At 41.3% G+C, this 24,640-nt stretch overlaps 1 protein-coding gene and 1 pseudogene across 6 annotated transcripts in view; both read left to right on the top strand.

Moving 5' to 3' along the window:
- Positions 1 to 20,634, top strand: part of SENP1 (SUMO specific peptidase 1) — a 62,695-nt gene extending 42,061 nt beyond the window's left edge. For all 6 annotated transcript variants that reach the window (XM_050746892.1, XM_050746893.1, XM_050746890.1 and 3 more), the window contains 5 exons: positions 11,851 to 12,054; positions 12,899 to 12,978; positions 13,823 to 13,907; positions 14,433 to 14,528; positions 15,524 to 20,634. In XM_050746892.1, the coding sequence (XP_050602849.1) occupies positions 11,851 to 12,054; positions 12,899 to 12,978; positions 13,823 to 13,907; positions 14,433 to 14,528; positions 15,524 to 15,586 (528 nt within the window). In that variant the 3' untranslated portion in view covers positions 15,587 to 20,634. The remainder of the gene's footprint in view (positions 1 to 11,850; positions 12,055 to 12,898; positions 12,979 to 13,822; positions 13,908 to 14,432; positions 14,529 to 15,523) is intronic.
- Positions 4,893 to 5,854, top strand: LOC126930204 (60S ribosomal protein L37-like; annotated as a pseudogene).
- Positions 20,635 to 24,640: the final 4,006 nt, after the last annotated feature.

Genomic DNA, 24,640 nt, shown 5'->3' with positions numbered 1-24,640 from the left:
TGGGGAGAGGTCAGTTATTCTAAAGGGATAGTAGGCTTTAGTTTGTTGTAAATCATGGAAAACCTCCTAGAGGGCAGCAATGAGTAGGATATGAGCTGAGCTCTTGCGATTTACTGTGGCATTTACCTCAGTGAGATTCCTTACAGAGACAGCATTCATCAGGACATATTTTCCATTCACTGGGCCCATCAGAGGCTGGAGTTTTAGCAAGCTAAGTTAATGGAAATTACATTATTTTAGAGGAGATGAGAGGAAGGAAAGATTCTTTGTCTGCTTTATCCCTACCACACCTAGCCACAACTTTTGTAGAAGGAGTGCATTTCTTTTCAGTTCAGAATAATGTTATCCTTGAAAGGGAGTGCCAATTCACATGTCCATAATAATGATGGGAGCTATCTTAAAAAGCACCATTTTCAAAGTACCATGCCTCGCAGGCTTTCAAAGTTACTGCCCTTGAGAAGCTAACATCCTGATGGAGTATTAGTAGATATCCTTAAGTATTGATACTCATTGAAGAATACTGAATTTTGGCCAGACGCAGTGGGTCATGCCTATAATCCCAGTGCTTTGGATGGCTAAGGTGAGAGGATCACCTGAGGCCAGGAGTTCAAGAGCAGCCTGGGCAACATAGCAAGACCCCATCTCCACAAAAAAATTAAAAATTAGCCAGCCATGGTGGCATGTGCCTGTAGTCCCAGCTGTTCAGGAGGCTGAAGCAGGAGGATTGCTTGAGCTAAGAAAGAAGGATTGCTTGAGTTTAGGAGTTTTAGTTTATAGTGAGCTATGATCGAGCCACTGCACTCTAGACTGGGTGACGGAGCAAGACTCTGTGTCTTAAAAAGAAAACAAAACTTAATTCTGTTTCTCAGTTGTGAACTATCAGTCTTCTTTTGCAAATGATTTGTCCTCTGTTCAATTCTCTTCTTCCCTCAAGTAGATATTTTCATTAATAATCATTTCTCTTCTTTTTCTGTTTCCTTTTTTATAAGATGTATTAAAACTTTGTCCAAAATAAGTGACTGATATATTGTTCTTACCATTTTATAAACAAAGTACCATACTTCGTAGGCTTTCAGAGTTAAAAAGGAATATAAGAACCAGGAAGTAAAAGGAATCAGATTCAGTTTATAAGGAAATTAAAACCCAGAAATCCTATTTTTGGAATATGTACGGAAAGCCGTTAGGATACCCTGTTCCTAAAAGAAAAGTAGACCACAGTACCTATTCATACAATAGGTTTTAAAAAAATTTTCATAAATGGATTTCTCTATAGGTGAGTTTGGTTAAATTCCGTACAACTTCAAAGGACTAATGATTGACAGGATTAATATAATGAATGTGGGAACTGGCTGCCATATAAAGAATACCAAAGGAGGCAAGAAGACTGTTAAAATCAAGACACTGTAGATGGGGATTTCTATATTGGGTCAGGAGATTAGTTATTAATAGAAATATCTAATTAAGGAAGGGAGGATGGAGTTAAAGCGAGGAGAAATTACGCTGGGAGCAGTGGCTCATGCCTGTAACCCCAACACTGGGAAGCTGAGGTGGGAGGATTGCTTGAGCCAGGCTGTCGAGGCTGCCGTGAGTTATGATTGTGCCCCTGCACTCCACTCCAGGGTGGGTGACAGAACAAGACTCTGAGACCCTGTCTCTTTAGAAGAACAGAGAAAGGAAAAATAAGTTGCAAAAGTAGAAGTAGATTGAAACAGTCAAGAAACAGAAGGAAATATTTTCAAATGGGTGTCATTATTAGAAACTATGCATTAATTCCTGGAGATTGAATTGGGTGACTTCTGGAATCCCTTCCAACTTTAAGATTCTAGGTTTATTGTCCTGAGTACTGCTTTAGGCTTTGTGTTTCTCTTTATGGCCAAATGGTTCTCCTTTGAGGGACTAAGGATTGTTTTAAAAGGCATCAGATAAATTTAGAAATACATGGATATAATTTAGGTATACAAGTAAATAAAACTGACTTTTGCTTCTGGTCATGATAAAGGAAACAAGATTTACCCTTTCAGCTTAACTAGAAAACTAGACAAAACATGAAGCAACAATTTTCAGACATTGGGTAACAGGTAGTACCAGGCAGTGATCCCTGAGGGAAGGGAAATAAAAGGATGCATGCTATAATATCCCCAGCTTTCTAGGGTGGGGTGTGTGTGTTGTGAAGGAGGGACTGGTAGAGCCTGTGCAGGGGGGCTTCCCTCCAGTCTTTGGCTGAGTACCAATTTGTGCATGTATGAGAAGAAGCTACCGGAGGCTGGGGAAAGAACCACCAGAAAGAAGGGATCAGCACAGTTTTAGAGCCGGCACAGGTGTCAGTAGTTTATGTTCCAACCAGTTAGAGTAGAAAAACCTCCTAAGTCACAGGGCATTGAATAGAATCCTCAGAGGGGTATTGCCTCAGAAATAGGGCGAAACTGACCCTAGAATAAAACTGACCCTAGAATAAAACTGACGCTAGAGGATCACCTGAGGCCAGAATAAAGGCTGCTCTGGACCCACCATCACAAAGCCTAAAAACAAGCCTCAAAAGCCTGAAACTGATCCAGATAACCTATATCCCAGAGAAAAGCCTAACAATATTTAAAGGAATACAACAAATTCCAGCAACAACAAGGCCCAACATAAAATTTGCAATATCCAGCATCCAACTAGAAATGACCAGAAATACACGAGGAAGGAAAGTACAATTTATGATGAGGGAGAAAAGAAACACCCAGAAATGACCAAAATAATAGAATTAGCAGACAAGGATATTTAAAAAGTTACTATAAATATCTTCCACATATTCAAGAAGTTAGAAGAAAATGGACATCATGAGGAGAGAAATGGAAGATATTTTTAAACAAGACCGACATTGAATTTCTAGAAATGAAAAGTATATCTGAAATAAAAATACATAAGGTAGTATTAATAGTAGATTAGACACTTCATAAGAAAAAATTCGTAAACTTGAATAGCAGTAGAAACTGGAATATGAGACACACAATAAAAGTCAAAGAAAGATGTCAAGAGCATCAGTGAGCTGTGGGATTATACCAGACAGGTTAAGCATGTAATTGGAGTCCCAGAAGGAAAGGTGGGGGCATAGGTGGTGTTAGAAATTTATTTAAAGAAATAATGATGGAAGATTTTTCAAATTTGAAAACTGAACTGACAAGTTTGAGAAGTTCTCTATACCCCAAGTAGAAGAAACATCATGCTAAAATACATAGTAATCAAGTTGCTGAAAACTGGTGATAAAAATACTAAGTGCAACCGGAAGGAAAAAGGCACATTAAGTACAGAAGAACAAAGATAGGTATAACTGTCAGAAATAATGTAGGCCAGAAGACAATGTAGCTACATCTTTAAAGTACTGCAGAAGAAACAAATTTGTCAGTAGAAATTCTATACCCAGCAAATATATCTTTCAAAAAATAAGGCTGTACTTTTCCAGACAAACAAATGCTGATAAGAGTTCATCACCAGCAGACCTGTACCAGAAGAAATATTATGTGTTCTTCAGGCAGAAGAAAAATTGCAAATGGAAATGTCAGTCTACACAAAGGAATGAAGAGGAGTGGAGTTGCTCTCATTTTTTTATATGTCTAGAAGAGAGGTGACTAAGGCAGAACTAAAACAACATACTGTGGGATTTATAACATATAGAAGTAAAATATAATCACAGCACAAAGAAGGAGACAAAATGGACAAATATACTCTTGGAAGATCCTTATACTCTACATAAAGTGGTATAATGTTATATGAAGGTAGACTATGATAAGTTAAAGGCATAGTAAATCATAGAGTAACCACTAAAACATAAAAATTAAAAGCAAGATATATTTACTAAGCCAATAATGGAGATAAAATGGAACTTTAAAAATCCAAAAGAGTTGGAAAGAAGAAAAAAGATAAAAAGAACAGATAGAGCAAATAGGAAAAAAGAGCAAGATGGTAGATTTAAACCCAACCACATTGATGTTAAATGTAAATTACCTAGGTCAGCATTGTCCAACAGAAATATAATGTGAGCCACATATTTTAAATTGTCTAATAGTTACTTTTAAAAAAGTAAAATGGGCCGAGTGCAGTGGCTCATGCCTGTAATCCCAGCACTTGGGAGGCCAAGGCGGGTGGATCACTTGAGGTCAGGAGTTCAAGACCAGCCTGGCCAACTTGGCGAAACCTTGTCTCTACTAAAAATACAGAAAATTAGCCCGGCATCATGGTGTGTGCCTGTAATTGGGAGGCTGAGGCAGGAGATTCACTTGAACCCAGGAAGCAGAGGTTGCAGTGAGCCGAGATCGTGCCACTGCACTCCTGCCTGGGTGACAGAGCAAGACTCTGTTTCAATTAAAAAATATACACATATATAAAAAATGTATATTTAATATATGTTATATATAAATAATATATTTTTATATAAAAACATATATAATATAGACCGGCCACAGTGGCTCACGCCTGTAATCCCAGCACTTTGGGAGGTAGAGGCGGGTGGATCACCTGAGGTCAGGAATTTGAGACTAGCCTGACCAACATGCTGAAACCCCATCTCTACTAAAAATACAAAAATTAGCCAGGTGTGGTGGCAGGCGCCTGTAATCCCAGCTACCCGAGAGGCTGAGGCACAGAATCGCTTGAACCCGGGAGGTGGAGGTTAAAGTGAGCTGAGATCACACCACTGCACTCCAGCCTGGGCAACAGAGTGAGACTTTGTCTCAAAAATATATATATAAAATATATAATATGTTAATATATATTATATAACATATATAAAAATATATAAAATAATATATATTTATATATGTAATACATATTTGATATATGTATATGTAATATGTAATATATAATATATATCAAATATATATTTTGTATATAATATATAAAAATAACATTATTTAACCCAGTATATCCAGAATATGTCATTTTGGCATGTAGTCAAAATACTATTGAGATATTTTACCTTCTCTTTGAATGTGCTATGCAGTTTACACTTATAGTACATCTCTAGTTGAATTAGTCACATTTCAAGTGCTCAATAGTCACATTTGGCTAGTGGCTGCCTTACTGAACAGTATAGGGTAAATAAACATCCAATTAAAAGGCAGAGATTGGCTCTCCTTGGGGAGGCCAGCAACTTTCCAGATAAAGGGAGCTGGTGGGCAGGAAAAAGGCATGCAGCGGCCCTCTTGAGCCAGAAGAATAGCTGCTGACTGATGCCTGGGGGACCAAGCCCATAATTGTGGAGCTGAAGCTGCACTGTGTCCCTTGCTTCAGTCTGACCTTTGGGGAGCCTGCACAGTTCTGACCTCAGTTAGGAGCTGAGGGGAGAAATTTGAGAATGTTTGGCCCTGTGTAACAGCAAAAGGATTCATTGGTGAGGGTGTCTGGCAGGTATCTGTAAAGATAATAAGATGAAGGGAACATCGCTGTTTGGAAAGTGTCGTGATACGATACACAAGTTGTGCTGCCTCTGTGGCTGTAAGGCCTACCGCCTTCAGAAGTCAACCTGTGGCAAATGTGGCTCCCCTGCTAAGGGCAAGAGAAAGTATAACTAGACTGCCAAGGCTAAAATAAAATACCACTGCGACTGGTTGAATGAAGCACCTAAACATCGTATACTGCAGATTTAGGCATGGACTCTGTGAAGGAACAACACCTACACCCAAGAGGGCAGCAGTTGCGTCATCCAGTTAATCTTAAGAATTTCAGTGATTAGTCATGCAATAAATATTCTGGTTTTTTAAAATGTATATATGTTAAACATATGTTTATATGTATATGTTATATCTATATTACATATATGTGAAAGGAGGCAGAGATTGTCAGATTGGATTAAAAAGCTGTCTGTAAGAAACCATTTATTTATTATTTATTTTTGAGATGGAGTTTTGCTCTTGTCACCCAGGCTAGAGTACAATGGCGTGATCTTGGCTCACTGCAACCTCAGCCTCCCAGCTTCAAGTGATTCTCCTGCCCCAGCCTCCCGAGTAGCTGGGATTACAGGCACCTGCCACCACACCCAGCTAATTTTTCTACTTTTAGTAGAGATGGGTTTTCACCACGTTGGCCAGGCTGGTCTTGAACTCCTGACCACAGGTGACCCACTGCCTTGGCCTCCCAAAGTGCCGGGATTACAGACGTGAGCCACTACGCCTGGCCAAGAAACCATTTTAAATGTGAAGACATAGGTTTACAAAAGTTAAAGGACAGAAAAAATATACCCTGCAAACATGAATCAAAAGAAAAAGTGACTTATTAGCATTATACAAATTAGATTTCAGAACAAGGAATATTATCAGTAATAGAGACATTTCTTAATGATAAAAGGGTCAGTTCATCAAGAAGGCTTAACAACCTAAATATGTACACACCTAATAACAGAACTTCAAAATAGGTGAAGCATAATCTGATAGAACTGAAAGGAGAAATAGACAAATCTATTACTATTGGAGGTTTCACTGCCTCTGAGTAATGGATAGAATAAGTAGAAAATCAGTAAGGATGTAGAAGACTGGAACAGTTAGATCGATCCTATGCACCCAAATATTTGTACACCAGAAACACTTTTTCCTCTACTCAGCCCTCTATGCCCTGTCCTACGTGGAGAAGCAGGATAACTGGAGCATTTCCTGTCTCTCTATTATTTTCCCTCCAAGACCCTATTCTCCCTCTCATTCCTTGCTGTCAGTTTACATGGATGAATTGGAAAAATAGCAAGCTGACATGTCTCTTTTTTGGGGGATGGGTTCTACTCTATAAACACATATTAGTTATTACCAGTTGTTTCCAATTGGAAAAGCATTGGACTGTTGGAATACAGTATTTCCAACTTCACCAGCTAGTGAAAGGCCAAAGAGAACCAAACTCATAGGAAATATGGGGGACAGGAGGATAGTGAAGGAGGAATTAAGATAGAATCTACATAGCAGACTGTAATTACATTGAAGCCACAGCTAACCAGGCAGACTAATTACCTACTTGGTAAGCTTCATCTCTGAAAAGGAAGAGATGTCTCTCGGCTGTTCAGCATCACAATAGCCTAGTGTATAGAGAGCATATTCTTACTTGATTGGTAGTATAAAATAAGAAGTAAAACTTTATAGTGAAGTACCAAAGTCACCTGATTTTTATTGCAGAATCAGAATCTGGAACCAGAGCACTTGCATTTTGATGAACATTCTTTTTTTTTTTTTTTTTTTTTTTTTTTCCAAGTCAGGGTCTCACTCTGTAACTCAGGCTAGAGTGCAGTGGTGTGATCATAGTTCACCGCAGCCTCAAACTCCTGGGCTAAAGTGACCCTCCTGCCTCAGCCTCCCAAGGAGCTGGGACCACAGTAATGTGCCACCATGCCTGGCTTTTTTGTTTATTTTTAGTTTTTAGAGAGAAAGTCTCACTATATTGCCCAGTCTGGTCTCGAATTCCTGGCCTCAATTGATCCTACCACCTTAGCCTCCCAAAGTGCTAGGATTGTAGGCAGGAGCTCACGCCCAGCTTTGTCTAGCATTCTAACTTTCAGAATATATATATATATTTTTTATGGGAATGGGGGGAATTGGTAGTGGTCATAGTTTGATAATTGTTTCCAAGGAGTAGTTAAATTTGAGTGATGCTCAGTAAAGAGAGGAAACAGCTTGCAAAACGTTTAAGTTCAACTAGACAAACCTAGCTTTAGGAATCGGTTTTCCTTAGAGAATAAAAGCTGATTGCATAAGAAGGAAAAAAACTAGGCAAAATGAAATAAATTAGTTAAGTGAATATGATGAATCCACCATGTGCTTGTACACTTATGTGTGGAATAAAATGATCAGAACTAAAGTTTTTTTTTTTTTTTTTTTTTTGAGATGGAGTCTCGCTCTGTCGCCCAGGCTGGAGTGCAGTGGCTGCATCTTGGCTCACTGCAAGCTCCGCCTCCTGGGTTCACGCCATTCTCCTGCCTCAGCCTCCTGAGTAGCTGGGACTACAGGCACCCGCCACCTCGCCCGGCTAGTTTTTTGTATTTTTTAGTAGAGACAGGGTTTCACCGTATTAGCCAGGATGGTCTCGATCTCCTGACCTCGTGATCCGCCCGTCTCGGCCTCCCAAAGTGCTGGGATTACATAACTAAAGTTTTCTAACATGACTCTTTGGCATCCAGATTATTATGGTTTATCTCTTTGAAGTATTTCTCAATAGAACCAGCCTTGATTAACCAGGGATTTATGGAAGGTCACATGGAGAATAGTAGTTATTCTCCATAAATGACTCCATTAACATGTTGCTTGCCTTTCTCTAAAATTTTAGCTATAATTCTGATAATTTGTTCCTTGAATTGGCATGTGAGAAAAATTCTGTGTGCATGTTCACAGTGAGGGAAACCTGCCTTTCTGGTTTCTGTAATATGACTAGGTTAACTCCTATGAGTGAATGACCTGACCCACTATCAAATGCTGCTGTTCAGTTAGTCTTTTGGACTTTGTGGTTGACAAGGGTAAATTTAATTTGAAAATCAGAATGGGGAGGTCAAGGTGAAAATCTAGAGAGGTAAAATTGGAAAAACGGCTTTTGTCCCCCCAAAAGTTGTCTTAATCTCTGCTCAGAAGTATTGTCATGCGCAGGCCTTTTAGAACATTTTTTCTCAAGCTGATTAGACGGGTTCAAAGTATAAGCATGAGAATGGCTAAAAATCAAGACTTTACTGGTAGTGAAATATTTCTAAAAACATGAGAAAACAATAGTTTGGCTGGTTTACTGGGGAAGAGGGAAGATGCAAATAGCATTGGTCATTTATGTCATTGTGGTAACATACAGGAAAAGGGGATTGAATCCTTAATTTGAAAACATTGTAGGCGTTTCTGTGAAAGAAAAGCTTTTTTCAGCTTCAGCCTGGCAGCTCTTCAAATAAAATCTCGGAGGAACAAGGCACTATAAACAACCCACCCATCCCTAAACATGACTGCATAGACAAGTAGATGCTTATGGCCAAGCCTGCGAAGGCAGCAGGAAGGGCAGCTCCTTAAGCACCAAGAGCCACAATGAGCAAATAGAGGCAAGTGTGGGTCCCAGAAAAGGTGACAGGTGGACTAACGTTGACAGTAGTCCTCAGATTGTGGTATATTGGCGAGACAAACAGCAAGCACGGGGCTGATCTACTTTTAGCTCCTTATTTCAAAGGGAATTTAGGATCTGCTGGTGCTAAGAGAGTCTTGTTTGAGTAAAGGGCTGTTGCCAACTTGGCGTAGGGGACCGTTGTCTTCACAAAATGCAAGCAAATGCTGTGACCATCACTGCTCCTCTTTCATCTTGAACACTGTGATCCCTTCTCTCATTTCTTTTTCCTTCATCTTCAGCCCTCCTCTGTGAGATGACATGTAGGACTTCTTTGTTCTCTCTTAGCTTGTTTTTTTGGTATGATGGTGTCTTGGCTGAACTGTGGCAATTTTCCTCATTTGGATGGAGTAATAGCTAAAAAATTGAGGAGAAAGACTTGAATCTAAATTCTGTCTCAGATGTCAGATTTACATTCTCAGCTAATGTGGGGAGCATTGAGGTCACCAAACTCCCTCCTACTGGGATCTAGGGGAAATGAAAAAGAACCCCAGATCATTCCTTAGAGCTAATTAACTAGTTGACTTTGGAGGAGGCCATTTCCCTCTCAGTTGAGAAACTTTGGTTGGGTGCAGCAATGGAAGAGGAATTCTCAAAGGAAACAGATACCGTGCTGTCTGATCACTGGGGTTCTCTGTTCTTGTTCAACTGTGTTGGTCCTGAGCTTTCTAGTGAACCCTCTCAAGTTGAAAAAACAAGCAAAACTCAGGCTGTGTAAGTCCAGCTAAGCTTCCTTGGTTTCTGGAACTCTTTCCTCTTGAAAACTAGAATAGTGATGTATAGCATGACACTCATTTATGTCATTCTTTTTTTTTTCACTTCAGACTTACAATTCCAGAGGTAATCTCTGATAGACACCTAGGGGAGATGTATCTCCGTGGCTGTCAGGTGCTTCACCGTCCTTATCTGTCTGCCTGGTCCCTTTCATCTCCTGCTTCAGTCGTTATTTCTTTTTGGAGTATGTAAGCTGTCTGCCCCATGGAAGGTTTCACTTACAGTGACTGGCAGGTCATTTGCTTATGTCTTGGGTTGAAGGGCTTACCCTATAACGTGGCCAACATTATAAGATGGGTAGAAGGCCAGAGGAATCAGTGAATTCCTTCTTGCCAATTTTTCCTCATTAGAGAACATAGTTTACAGCCTAGAAATCTGTACTTGCTGAGAAGATCCTACTGCATTTGTGGCTGCCTTTAGAAACCTAGAGGCATCCTTTAGCACCATTATCCTGAGGGGCAGAGTTAGATTGGAAACTTATAGTTGAGAAATACCTGGTTCTAATTGTGTCTTGATTAAGTATCATTATCTATAACAACTGAGCTCCAGTTATCTGTTGGGCATCGCACTAGGCAGAGAATAAGCCATAACCTGAGTCCTTTGGGCTGACTGGGCCTGTTGCTCAGTCATCAGAGCTGCAGAGAAAACAGTGTCTTTCTTCAGTCCTAGCCTTTCCCACCTCAGAGTTCTGCCTCATGGCGAGTGTGGTTTCCCACAGCTGCCTAGGCATCCTCATCTATAGGCCCTTTCTCTGGTCTAGACCATGCTCCGGTGTGTTCCTGGCAGTGTTCCCTGCTGCCTACCCAGTATGTCGTTGCTTACTGTTGGGCAGTAGCTCACTGTTCTGGCATCCTGGTGTGTAAATATTTGTCAAAGAACAGGGGCATTTTCCCATTCCCCAAAAAGCATTCTGAAAAATGTGCCTGTTTTCTTAGTCATATTTCCAAGCCATGGATCAGTTAGCCCATTCATTCCTTGCAGTTGACAGACACTGGCGTGACCTCAGCCGGCCACATAAAGTAAGTATGCAGTAACTTCCGGCACAATAACTTTCAGGTTTTAGTACCAAGAGTCCTGGACCTAATGGAACCATACACAACAAAGTCACTATTGGAGAAGATGTTGTTTCATTAACAGAAAGAATCACACATCTCCCCACTCAGGCATTGTAATTTCTTTCCACACTTGATAGTGAAGGCATAAATGGAATCAACAAAGATGAAAAAGCTAACCATACAGATTCTGGGGTAGAACTTTACTCTTCATGTTTGTGACTTGACTTTTAGGTCTCATATAAGGTAGGTTTTTATGCTTCCATGTGTGCCTTTATATAAAGGTGACGTTGCTGAGCTACTATCAGTTTACAGGTGTTTTTCTAATATAATTGATGGCTTCTCCTGTCACTTAGTTCTACTTGAGACCAAAAGAGTTTGCCTCTGCAGGATGGGTTATTAAGTTGAAAAGGCAGTCTCAAACCGTGGAGCAGAGTTTTCCATCTTTGTGCAAAACCATGTGGCTGTAATATAAAGTGTGAATTCTTGATTTTAACTTGACTAACACTAGGCTCTAACTGAGCTCAGTATCTACTTAAATTGCTATCACAGTTCCAGTAGGTAAAGGTAACTGCTAATGTACCTTATTAAACTGTCTGCATGCCTTCCTTTCCTTTTCTCTAAGCCTCACCTTCTAACATCCCTGTCTTTCTGCAGTCTTTTGACCTAACCTTCAGTCTTCTTCAAGCCTCGCCAGCGTCTGCCCATTTGTACTCCCAACCCCATAATATATGTCAGCTTTTTCTCTTTTCACTGTTTATAGCACTTCAGCCTTCCCCCTTCTAGTCAGAATTTGATTTAGAGAAATGAGTCTGTTGGATGTTGAAGACTTAATTCAGTTTATTAGGAAACAATTACATATGCTATTCAATACAGCAACTGCAACTGCTTTGAAAGGCTAGGCCTGAGTGTCTATTCTAATAGGTATAACTTCTTCCCACAGATCATCAATTTCTACATGAATATGCTGATGGAGCGAAGTAAAGAGAAGGGCTTGCCAAGTGTGCATGCATTTAATACGTTTTTCTTCACTAAATTAAAAACGGCTGGTTATCAGGCAGTGAAACGTTGGACAAAGAAAGTAGATGTATTTTCTGTTGACATTCTTTTGGTGCCCATTCACCTGGGAGTGCACTGGTGTCTAGCTGTGAGTACCCCTTTCATTTTTGATAAAATGTAAAAGCTATGTAATTATAGAACACACAAAGGGTAGTGAGTAGTAGTTCTACATTTTCCCTTGATTGTTGAGAGAAAGAGTGTTTAGTAGTAGGTTGACTAAAATCAGATAGATCAATGAAGTTCCTATCAAGATTGGGATATAGATTTTGAAGAAAGCTATGGAATTTCCTTTTCTGGAAATATTTAAAAGAGAGTTATAGGGTGTCTAAGCAGTCTTAAAGGAAGGCATGGGGGAAAAAAGTGACTTATTAATGATGCTGCCACTCAGATTCTGTGACTGTTATTTTCAGCCTAATCGTGACTTACCTTGCATACTTGGTAATTTAATATTTTTATGACTCTGTGAGCATTAGCTTAATGTGTTAATAAAACTGTTTCACAGTCTGTTTTGGATTACATTTGAAAAGCATAAAGCTAAAAGGAACTTCTCAATATAAAGAAATAAAACCCAGAATCTGCTCACCATCTTTCTGAAACTGTGGAAATGATTTTGAGATACTCACCTTATATTCCCTGAAAATCATGTAGTTTCTTCACTGTTGCCCACTTTGCAGAGGGAGAGAATGAACATTAGAAAAAGGCTTCACAGCAGTAATGGGGCCACCCGTTGATCAGTGCCATCATAGTTTTATGTGAATAACCCCTTCATTTTTTTTCTCTGCAGATTAAGCATAATATAATGCAAAGTATCAGTCAAACTTACCATGATTTTGTAGGAAGTCTGGCAGAAGGTTCCAAAGGGCAAGAAAGGGAAAAGCTTAAACCAATTTTCTTCACTTCATAAACACCCAGATTTTTTTTCTTATTCTCAGGTTGTGGACTTTAGAAAGAAGAATATTACCTATTACGACTCTATGGGTGGGATAAACAATGAAGCCTGCAGAATCCTCTTGTAAGTAGGGAGTTGAGGACAGAAGAGTTTGATATCGGGTATATGTGGTGTTTTTCCAGTAATAGAACTCAGTTGTTTGATACCTTCAGTGGAGTGATTGATAAAATCTTCATATTAAGTAAAAATGCATATTTTGTGTCTAAGTAAGTTTAGTTTAAAAACAATACCAAAGTAAGCCCTAATGGGAGCAATGAAGAGACCAAGGCCCATAGAGGTGCCTTTGATTTGCCCAAGTCCTATTAGTTAGTGGCTCAGGTGGAAACCAGAATGCAAATCTCTTTATGCTCCACCTGTTTCATTTTCCAAAACACCTATTCCTCACTGTACCACTCTGATGGCCAGGAGGAAGTAGATTCCACAATGGTAAACAGTTTGCACTTAAGAGTGCTCTATTGAAGGTATTCTCAATACATTATTGATTTGGATTTAATTTTTACATAGGAGAACCAAGCTAACAATAGTAAATAAATACCTCAGTAGTGCCAGAAAAGCACTTTTCTTCCATTAGATTGAGTTCTAAAGGACCATATAAACTAAGGAAAAGATAAAAAGAATCATTCCTCAGAAGGAATGGTAGGTAGAAGGAGCTTAACTATTATAGGCAGAGGTCATGTTCCTTTTGAGTTGACAGAGTGGACATCAGAAGAGGCAAGCTAGAAGAGGCAAGCTCAGCTCTGGAGAAAACTGAACAATCCAGGGATTCCTTGCCCAGCATTATATACTCTTTTCCTCAGAAGAGCAGATGAAACAAATTTGTTCCTAGGGATTGTCAGCTGCATTCTTAGTGTGGCAGCTATCATCCATGTTCTCCACTGCTTGTCTCATTCTCTCCTGATACCTTTAGGCAATACCTAAAGCAAGAAAGCATTGACAAGAAAAGGAAAGAGTTTGACACCAATGGCTGGCAGCTCTTCAGCAAGAAAAGCCAGGTACTTTTCATCTTGATGAAATAAAAATCCTAAGAGTAGGGTATCTGGGGAGGAAAGAATTTTACTGCTTAATTCCCATGGACCACCTGTCTTAGTGTCTAGCCTGACTTCAGCTTGGTTGGTTGGTTTCTGGGGGAGGATAAATGAAGCTATCCGTAGGAAAACAGTGTGTTTCTTATGTAGAACTAGGTTTGCTAAATGCCCAGATATTTTCCTAAGCTTTTCACTCCTAAGGGGAATGTTTGCTGATTATTTGGCCTCTGGGGGAGGGAGCAGTTTTTATACCTTTAGGTGCCATGGAAGTCTGAGATAGTCTCCAGTGTGATTACTATGAAGTACATAGACCTGACTGGAATGTTATATTTTGTTTCTTTGAGCCTCTGTTGTCCTGACTGAGGGGGCCAGAGTCATCTGTTTATAATTTAGAGAAACCTGTATAATTTATATCGTTTCGTTCTTATTTTTAATCTAAGAAGGAGAGAAGCTTGGAAAGATGTCATTTTTTTTTTTTTGTTGGTCTTCCAGGAAATTCCACAGCAGATGAATGGAAGTGACTGTGGGATGTTTGCCTGCAAATATGCTGACTGTATTACCAAAGACAGACCAATCAACTTTACACAGGTGAACTGAGCCTTCCATAGGGAGCTCTAGGATTACCTTGTCTCCAAGCTGCCCTGTAGATGTTTTTCTCTCCAGTTCTCTTTAGGAGCCTCTGCCCTAACCTTTAGCGTGCTTCAGCCCATGATTCATAACACTAATGGTTACTGCCTGAGCCACATCACAAAAGAAAGAAAATTAGTGATAAGCCACGTCCTGGGTTACCACACCTCAGTTATTGTAGTAAAAGTTTCCTGGTCAAGAGCAGAACCTTCTCTGCCTGTCTCCTCTACCTACTGTAACTTCTAAAGAGAACTGGGACCATAGCAAGTTTCTTTAGTTCCCTTGCATTCCGTTAGTAGTCAGGTTTGGGAATAGGCCATACCTCAATCTCTTAGTGTAATTTGTTATGCTGCCCCCTCCCCTGACCCCTCACTTGATGAATCTGGTCAGTCTTCTCTTAGAGAGTGATTGGTCATTTCTGTCCATGTGGTCCCTCAGACCAAAGTGGATTGAGACTAGAGATTATGGTTTATTCTGATGTGTTCTCCACTTAAGTCTTTTACTTCTGTTTGAATCAGTGGCTTTACTAGATTTTTCTACCATAGCCCTTTGTCTAGACCAGCCTGAGCTGACTCTTGAAGTTCCCTTAATTCTTCTAAAAAGTGGATTTTTTATTTTTAGGCCTAGGCTCGTATCCTCTTAAAAGTTCAACATAGAGGACTTATTAGACACCATTCTCAAAATTCTTAGAGACATGTGGGCATAGCCTGGGGATTCCTGGAGATACCCAGTGTAACTTCTAAGGCTATAACAATGAAAAATAGCAATAGAAATTACAAGAGAAAAAACAATGAAAAGAAAAAAACCACATGTAATCAAGAATGAATAATTTAAAAGACCAGAAATACAACTGAGACTGTTTGTTGAAAACCTTGCAAAAGAAAGAAGTATGGGGAAAGGAGTATTAGGTCTAGACAAAAGCATTGAAAATTAAGGGTGTCTCTGTGTCTCTACAGCAACACATGCCATACTTCCGGAAGCGGATGGTCTGGGAGATCCTCCACCGAAAACTCTTGTGAAGACTGTCTCAGTTAGCAGACCTTGACCATGTGGGGGACCAGCTCTTTGTTGTCTACAGCCAGAGACCTTGGAAACAGCTGCTCCCAGCCCTCTGTTCTTGTAACACCCTTGATCCTGGACCAGGCCCTGGCGAGATGCATTCACAAGCACATCTGCCTTTCCTTTTGTATCTCAGATACTATTTTTGCAAAGAAACTTTGGTGCTGTGAAAGGGGTGAGGGACATCCCTAATCTGAAGAGAGAGACTGCTTTTCACTTCTTCAGTTCTGCCATCTTGTTTTCAAAGGGCTCCAGCCTCGCTCAGTCCCTAATTACGGGACTGAGAAAAGCTTGGAAAGAATCTTGGTTTCATATAAATTCTTGTTGTTAGGCCTTACTAAGAAGTAGGAAAGGGCATGGGCAAAAGGTAGGGATAAAAACCACCAGCATATACAGGACATACACACACACCCACACACACACACAATTTTCACGATGTATAGTCAGGAATGTGACTGTAAACTGGATTTTGGGGCACAGGCATAAGTCCCCTCCTCCAGGACCTTTCCTATTTATATGTCCCTATACAAAATCCACCTGCTTTTATACGTAGCTGTTTTATCATCTGTAGCTTCATCCTATCCGGAGGCACAGCACATGAGCCCTGGACAGGTCCCAAAGTTCCAAGCAGTCCTTTCCTTAAAAGCAGGGGTTTGCATGTGCTACCAACACATGATATGGGGAAGACCCACCCAGGGAGCGGTTTCAGTGGCGCAACAAAGCACCACTTTTACTGTTGCCTGCTTCTGACCAAGAAGAAGAAGGACCTTAGTATTTAGCATAAAATTCCAGCGTTGGATGAATGCAGGTCTAGTTTGGTCTGTGGCTAGTTTAAATATGTTTCTAACCACAGAGAATTTCATATGTATACATATATATACACATATATATGTATATATATGTATAAAATTTCACAGGGATATGCTATTTTTTTCTTTTTTAAAGACTGAATGTGTTCACCATTTAGCCTGTAGATTTATTTCCATTTTCCAAATTCCAGCACACAGAGATCCCAGCCCCTATGAGTAGGGTGTTTGTGGACTACCTAATGGAATATTTTGAGGCCTGGATGAACTTTGCCATATGGGTAGAGGTTACAGAGGGGGATGATATTTTCAGCTAAAAAAAACGGGTGGAGCTTGGACTGATCAACTTGAGATTTTAAAACTGCTATTCCTTTTCTTTCTAGCATCTCTCCCCACCCTCTGAGAGCTCCTCAGGCTTAGATAGTGAAGTGATCAATGCCAGTGTCATTTTGTACTTAAGTTCCAAAGTAGGAACATTTTATACTTTTTTCTGTATTGTAATAGGTAGTTTTGTATGAAATCTTTTCTCCTCTCCCCTTGTACCGCATTCTTTCCAGCATTGTGCTTTTTCCCTGGGCTTATTTGAAAATTTTACTGTTTTATACAAGCTTGTTTAGTACATTTTTCTATGTTTTACCACAAGTTACAATTTGAAAAGAAAACTATTTTTTTTAAATATTCCATTGTTAACTGAATGTTACTGTTTCCACTCCAGCAACTACATGTCCTACCTTCAACTGCCTGCCTTTTGGGGAAAGACCACCTTTTGTGTGCTTGTTTTCTCTCTCTCTCTTTCTTTCCCTTTCTGTTTCTGTCTCTCTTTATTTTTCTTTCTTTTTCTTTGTTTTGAGTTTTCTGTAGGAAATAAATAGCTTTCTATATATGAGTTGCTGGGGACCTTCACATTCTCTTTTAGAAAGCTGTGGCATGCAGGCTCATTGCAGGACTCCTGGAATATTGTCTAGTTCTTGGTATTTACTGTATGTAAGCAACAACTTGAAAGGTGGCAATATGGTATAGATTTGGACTATAAATCAAAAGACCTTTTTCAGGTTCTTTCACTATTGTCTGGGGGACTCAGAACAAGATTGTTCTCTGTATTTATTGTTTGTCCATTTAGATAACATCTGTCTTACCTTCCTCACAGACTTTGTACAGACCAAAGCAACAAATATTTATTGCCATGTATAGCAGAAAATGAAACATGCAACAAAAGCACTTTGAAAAATATATAAGGAATTGTTGAGCCTGTCTGAATTTGGGCCCCCTTTCTGACTAATGCAGTTTTGCACAAGGTAGAAGTTAGTGACCCTGAGACCATCTTACCACCCTGGACCTGGTCCAAATACAGACTTACACAGTGGACCATTCTTTCCTGAGCTAGCCAACAAGATCAGGAGTAGTATCTGGAAACTTTCCCCTTTGTTTAGGGGTAGTCTTTGATGGCCAGGAAAAAAATATATATGGCCCAAAGGCATGTTATTAATGTCTTATGTAATTTGCTTTAAACTAAGTAAGACTTTTTTTCTCCTGTCTTCCCCTTTCTCCTGTGTTCAGTGCTCATATTCACCTGCCTTCCCTAAGAAAGGAATATTTAAGGGATGATACGCACTAGATGCCAGCTATAGAGATCTCAACAGAAACCATAGACCCAAGAATCACTCTGAGACCCTGAACAGAGAATACCAGATAGACCTTTCTTATCCATTTGAGAAACACATGGTCTGAGGCACAGAGGATAGTTACATCCCATTTGTCACCTGGGACCCACCATTGCTCCAAGCAGTCCTATTTAGGGTTGAATGTAACAGTACTTTTCCCTCATCCAGCCTGGGGAATTTGTGTCAACTGACTCCTCTATATGAGATGCTTCATACTTTTATGTGGAATTAATTTCTGTATTCTTTAGCCACTGTAATCATGCTGGCATCTTCTACCCACTGCCCCCAGCAATGTTAGCACCAAGATCCTGAGGTAGAAACACAGATAACCTAGAAAAGCACTTCATTACTGCCTGGTTTTACATGGCCCTTAAGCAGCTCTAGTGGGTAAAGGGGGAAGAGTTCACTTAAGAGCCCCAGTGTTTTTAATGTTGCAGCTTCTGGTCCTGTGCCATCCCTCTGGCTTTTAAATATGTCTTGCTGGAGTAAGAGAGAGGACTGACACCTGCGGTTTCTTTTTGTTTGGTCCACCTGGATGGACCAACATGAGGTGGAATATGATGCTTTCACCCTGGGAGTTCACGTACCTAAGAGAGTTGGAAAAAGAGGTGTTAGATTATTAGGCTCTATTGTTAAACAGGCCACGTGCTAAACTCCTGGGAAGGGTACCTTATTTCCCTGCCTAGGAGCAATGCATCCACAGCTTGGAATTTCAAAAATATGGGAAGGGACAAGGCTCATCCCAGCATCCTTTATTACAGTCTAGGGCCTTGTTTTACCTGTACTGACTCCTAACATCTGTCTACTAAGAAAACACACTACTATTCCCAGCTTTGAAGGTGGAGAAGGAAACATGGGACAGAGGGTTATGCGGGTCACCTGTTAAAAAAAAGGATACTTACACATACTTCCTTTGTGGGAGAGAAAAGAGTGGCTAGGAGGCTTTGAGCTGGAGAGGGACCTTGAGGAAATGTTATTGCGGGCTGTCTCTCTGGCCTGTCAGGGAGATGGTAGGGATAATTCCAATTGTGTGAATGGTTGTACCAGGTGTCCGGGGGCCTTATCAAACTCTTAAGATTCTGGAATGGTATTAAGCGCCACAATGCTGCTGGGAAAAGGAAGTCAAGGCAGAGATTCAAAGTTAAATTTTTAAGGCCACTGGCTTAACACTGGCTTGGTTTTAGAGTTAAGGTGACAAGACCTTAGCTGCAGACTTTTCTCCATTCCAATCTAAGGAGTAGCCATCAATTCCTTCCTTCTGGAGATTGCCTTATCCTTTGCAGAACACAAGTGCTAGGAAAGGAAAAAGTGTGGGAGAGTGGCACACAAGAAGTCCGGAGTTCAGTCCACTGGAGACTCCTCATTCAATTTACTTTTATTCTTTTCACAAATACCTACTGAGTAATCATATGCAAATCCCATCTCTTTGATGCCTTCCCTGATAACATGATAAAATCTCTCATCTGGACATCTGCAGCCCTTATAATCAGAAAATAATATAAGTCCACATTGTCTTTGTATTGTAATTCACCGTTTGCATCATGAATGGACTGAGACATATAGCCACCAAGGGCAGGTAAATGATTTAGTGCTTTTCTTTCAAACCAGGAGTAAAACCTGTTTCTTTCTGGCCTGCCAGTGATGAGGTAGAGGTAATTATTCAACATTTATTTAGAAAGACAACATCGTGGGCCAGGCACAGTGCCTCACACCTGTAGTCCCAGCACATTGGGAGGCTGAGATGGGAGGATCACCTGAGCCCAAGAGTTCGAGATCAACCTGGGCAACACAAAAAAAATTAAAAAAAAAAAAAAAAAGTATTGTGGAGGGTGGAGGAAGGAGGACTGCTCATGGCAGCCTGCAACCTCCTTTGTGGTCCCAAATGGTTCATCTCTGGCCTCAAACCTAATGCCTCACTCTACCCTTAACAAAAACACCTTCCTCAGCATTTAGCATGCTCTTTGGGGTGGGTGGGGGTTCTCAGTCTCTATCCCAGGGTCCTCGTGGAAGTATTTTCTCTAACTACACAGCTTTCTGTTAAATACAGTTTCCTCCATCCTTTTTATTTCCGGTGATATTGTGCATCCCTCATAGATTGAGACTCTGAGTCTCTTACTTCTAGGAAGCCCCTTAGGCTAGGTATTTTACAAGCATGTGTTTAAGCACTGGGCTTAGAAACCCTGAAGGGTAGAGTGAAAAGATGGTTTGACTATGGAAATAAAAGGCACCTTGTCCTCAGGGTTTTATAGCCTGCTGACCTTGTTCTGAGGATCTTAGAGTCTGTATTAGAGTCTGTAGACCTTATAGTTAACTAATTTAGGAGGCTAAGCAAACACCAAGCAATACACCTTATCAAGAAGGCAGACTCATAGCCTTGTAGTTCCATACAAAGCTAGAAATAGAGGATGAAGGGGCAAAGGTGGAGATTAGTCAGGGATAATGTTGCCTTTATCTGCCTGTCTATATGATTCTTCCTAATTTTTAAAAAGTTGACTTATTTAAAATAAACTGTGGATCTTGCTTTCTTGCTTTGACTGGAAACTCCATGGTAAAAAGGACTTGGTGGTGTTTGTCTCTCTGTCCCCCTGTCTCTATGACTGTTTGCTCTGTCTCTGTGCCTGTGTCTCCTGATCCAAGCTGGACCAGTGATTGGATCCTCGGTGTGGTCTGGATTTCTGAGTCCACCCCTTACCCAGGAGTCTGAATACTGTTCATTCATTTATTTCATCCCATATACCTGGAAGTGAAGACTGGAACGCAAATAACATGCAAATTTGTGGCTCTTTGGTACTTTTAAAAACCAAACCTGTCTGTGGAGCCTGCCAAAGAACTTTCCTGAGGCCAAACACACCAGTCAGGACTTCCAACTCACCCTGCTAACTGTGGCCTTGTATTCTTGCTCCTCTCCTGCACCCCTTTCTTCTCAATATAACTTCAAAGTGAAGTGCTTGCCACTTTTCTACCTGTAAAACTCACACTCATGACAGTAAAACATAAGAAAGCACCAACTTCTCAAAAATCTATTATTTTGGGGGAACAGTTTTCTCTATGTTGGGTTAGAAGATCATCTTCTGGTCCCCAGGATGTTCTCAAATTCTAAGGTTTTCTTTTAGTCATGGTTAAGATTTTGAAGCCAATTGAATATGGAGTGAGTAGGGAAATCTTCAAGCCACGTTCACTCTTCTGATTCCTGAATGTGGTTAAAGATAGCTGTCGAATGCCTGGGCCTGCACTGGGTATCACCAGGCAGGCAATAGACTGTCCCTGAGAATGGGGACCTGGACCTAACCATGAGTCAGAGTCAGCCTTTATCCCAAACCACTCCCTGGGTACCTGGTCTGGTCTTGGGCTCTGCAGAAAGTTACAAAGGGAAGGGGGTGGGGTGCGTGTTCCTTGAACCCTAGGAAAAATATTTCACTTCCTCACCTTCCTGTGCCTCATTTTTCCGTTGTCCCATCACTAGCCAATCATCTCTGCCTGTAAGAGTCAACCCACCGCTTTTCCAGTAGCATCCCCTACCACTCTCCCCTGTCCACTCTGCCTCAGCCACAATGGCCTCTTTGATGTTTGTCTAAGAAGCCAAGCTTGCTTCTACCTCAGGGCCATTCTACTAAAGGCTTCCTCTGGGCTCTGGTGGAATGTCACCCTATACCCCAATTCTCACACCCCATAGCTTTCGTACCCTCAATTTTTCCCCACAGTACTTAACAGCATCTAACTATATTACAAGTTGACCCTGCCTTATCTGAAATGCTTGAGACCAGAAGTATCTCAGATTTTGGAATATTTGGATTATACTTACCAGTGGAGCATTCCAAATCTGAAACCCAAAATGCTCCAATGAGCGTTTCCTTTGAATGTCATGTCAGCACACAAAAACATTCAATTTTGGAGCATTTCAGATTTGGGATGCCCAACCTGTATTAAATGATTTGTTTTATCAATCTCTCACTAAAATATCTGTTCTGGTCATTATGTATTCCAGGTGCCTAGAATAGCTGAATGAGAGAATAGTTGAAGGGACGAATGAACTCCTGTTATTTAGCATCTTTGACCTGTGCTTCACTTCCGTCATGAAGCCTCTACCCTATTCCAAGTTCTCGCCTCTTTGTGTCTAGTTTATCATACTTCCTACCTCAGAGTCTCTGCCTTCAAGTTCATCGTCCATTTGTCAGTTAAGAGTTGTTGTCTTCAAATAGTGTTAATGATAATATAAACATTTATTGAGACCTTGGCCTGAGACTTATATGTGAATTACTTTATATGTATTACTTCATTTAATCTTCACAAATCTATGATGTAGGTGTATTATTATCCCCATTTCTCAGATGAGAAAATGAGGAGGATAAGAATTGAATAATTTCCCCAGAGTCTCACAGATTTTCAGTGACAGAAACAGGGAGCATATGACTCCAAAACCCCTAAAAGTGCAGGAATCTGCTGCTTCCACATGGCCACACGACTTCATCTCAACAGGAAAAACGCCTGACCTAGACTCCATGGGGACTCGACCAAAGTGAAACCAAATAAGATAGGCATCTCCACACCACCAAAGCCAGAGCTTGGTTCTCAAAGTCATCTCCTGCTTTTCTCTTGTGAGCAGAATTGAGGTCCTTATTTGTCTTTTCATCATAGTTTGGAGATCAAGGGGAATGAGAAGGTCCCTCTGCCATTGGGTTCATTTTCTCTTGGCTTCTCCAGACAGGGATAACAAGGAATTCTCCTCACCTCTCCCACAACAACCCTTTCCCGTCTGTTCTTTTTCTTTTTGGCTCCTACTTTCATCCTCTGCTCTTGGCTGCGCACATTAGCAAACCTCTTTTCTCTCGAGGTCTCTGGTCTGAATCCAGAAAGGGGAAGCCTAGGGATTGAAGGTGGTGAGGTAGGGAGATACCAAGTGGATTCAGCCTGTCCCCACCGAGGGCCTCAGCAATCCAGTGTGCCAGGTGGTGGCCCTCTCTGGGGATGACCTGGGGACCTATACTTGTAGGAATTTGGAAACATTTCTAGTGCTCCATTTTATCTTTTTGCCTGGGTCTGTGTCTCCCGCTCTGTCTCTTCAGCAGGGAGTTTCCTCGGCTATTCCTACTGGTTTGAGAATGTCAGGAATGCAGAGGCTTGTGCCCTCCCTCTCCTCCACCTCCCACCCCCATACACAGAGCCCCTCTGCCCTGAAGAGGCGGAAGTTAGTTCAGCTAGAGGCTGAGGGGGAGGGGTGCCGCCCTGTTACCGGAGAAGGAAGACAGCACACACTCTGGCTCAACCCTTCCTCCCACCCTCTCTCCTATTTCATCCCCAAAATCAGTCTGCCACTTTCATCTTCCTCTTCAACAGACAGCCTTTCCCACCCTCACCCCTCACTGGAGGCCTCTCTTGATGGTAATTACTCCTAATTGTTTTCCCTTGGCTCACGAAGCCTTTCCTTGCCTGCCCTGAGCCAACAGCTCTCCTGTGTCTGCTCAGAAAATGGGCTCAACTCGCACGGAAAGAGAGGCTAGCCTCTTTGGGCCTCAAAACCCTGGCTTTCTAGATCTAAATCAATGGGGAGGCACCCACTTGGGTTCTCTCAAGGCAAACTGCAACAGAGAATAGTGACCAAAACCCCAGCAGCAAGGTTTCCTGAGGAGCTCTGAGCATTTCCCTGAAGATCTCAGCACCAGAGAAGGTCCTTTGGGTCTGGCTAGGAAAGGGAACTACAGGACTCTTGAATGAAGTCTCCAAGCCCCGCAGTTCTGGCCTTGGTGATGTGGAGATGCCTCTCTCTCATCAGCCATTCCCCTCCTCACCAGAGGACCATCCTCCACCTCCCATACCCCTCAGTTCCATGTGCCATCCTACACCCCAGCCAATAAGGTGAGGAGGCCTTTCCCCAGAGCTTGAGACCATCTCACATCCCCTCACTCACTTGGTCATGCACACACAGGCTGGCTTTATGTTGCTCCCTCCTGGTAGCCCCTGCTTCCTTATCGACACCACAGTAACTGGTGGTCGGAGGAGGGTGAGGATCATGGGTAGTGGGGTGGTGAGGAAGTATATACACTGTCCCTTTCTCTTTCAGCAGGGCTACTGATCCTGATTCATTTTACCCTCAGAAGAAGGTCCCTAGTGGTCTAGGGCTCTTGAAAATCCTGTCTACCCCAAGAAAAGGATTTTGTGATATCACTGAGAGAGAAGAGGACATAGAAATATTTTATTTATTTATTCATTCATTCAATAAATAAATATTTAGTGAATGCCTACTGTGGTGCAGGAAACTTTCTGCATCTCTTGGCCTAGGCATGTAACACTTTGCTCTAGCCCCAGCCTAAAATATCCTGTCCCAGGGCTCAGTTTCATGGCACCTGGCAGCCTGAGCCACATCGCCTTCCACCCACCTCCACCCCAACTCATTGCTGCTTTGTGAAGCTATAAAGCTTCTTCTAGTGGGCAAAACAGCTTCTGCAAGAAGAGGCCTGAGACGTAGACATAAGAATGTAGGAAAAGCCAATTTTACCAAATCCTAGACCTCTAAGGAGTCTCGAAGACACACCATAAAGGGCCTGAGCTG

The sequence above is a fragment of the Macaca thibetana genome, chromosome 11 (genome assembly GCF_024542745.1).
Source record: "Macaca thibetana thibetana isolate TM-01 chromosome 11, ASM2454274v1, whole genome shotgun sequence".
In the NCBI taxonomy this organism is placed as follows: Eukaryota; Metazoa; Chordata; class Mammalia; order Primates; family Cercopithecidae; genus Macaca; species Macaca thibetana.
This window is presented reverse-complemented; position numbering and strand designations above follow the sequence as displayed.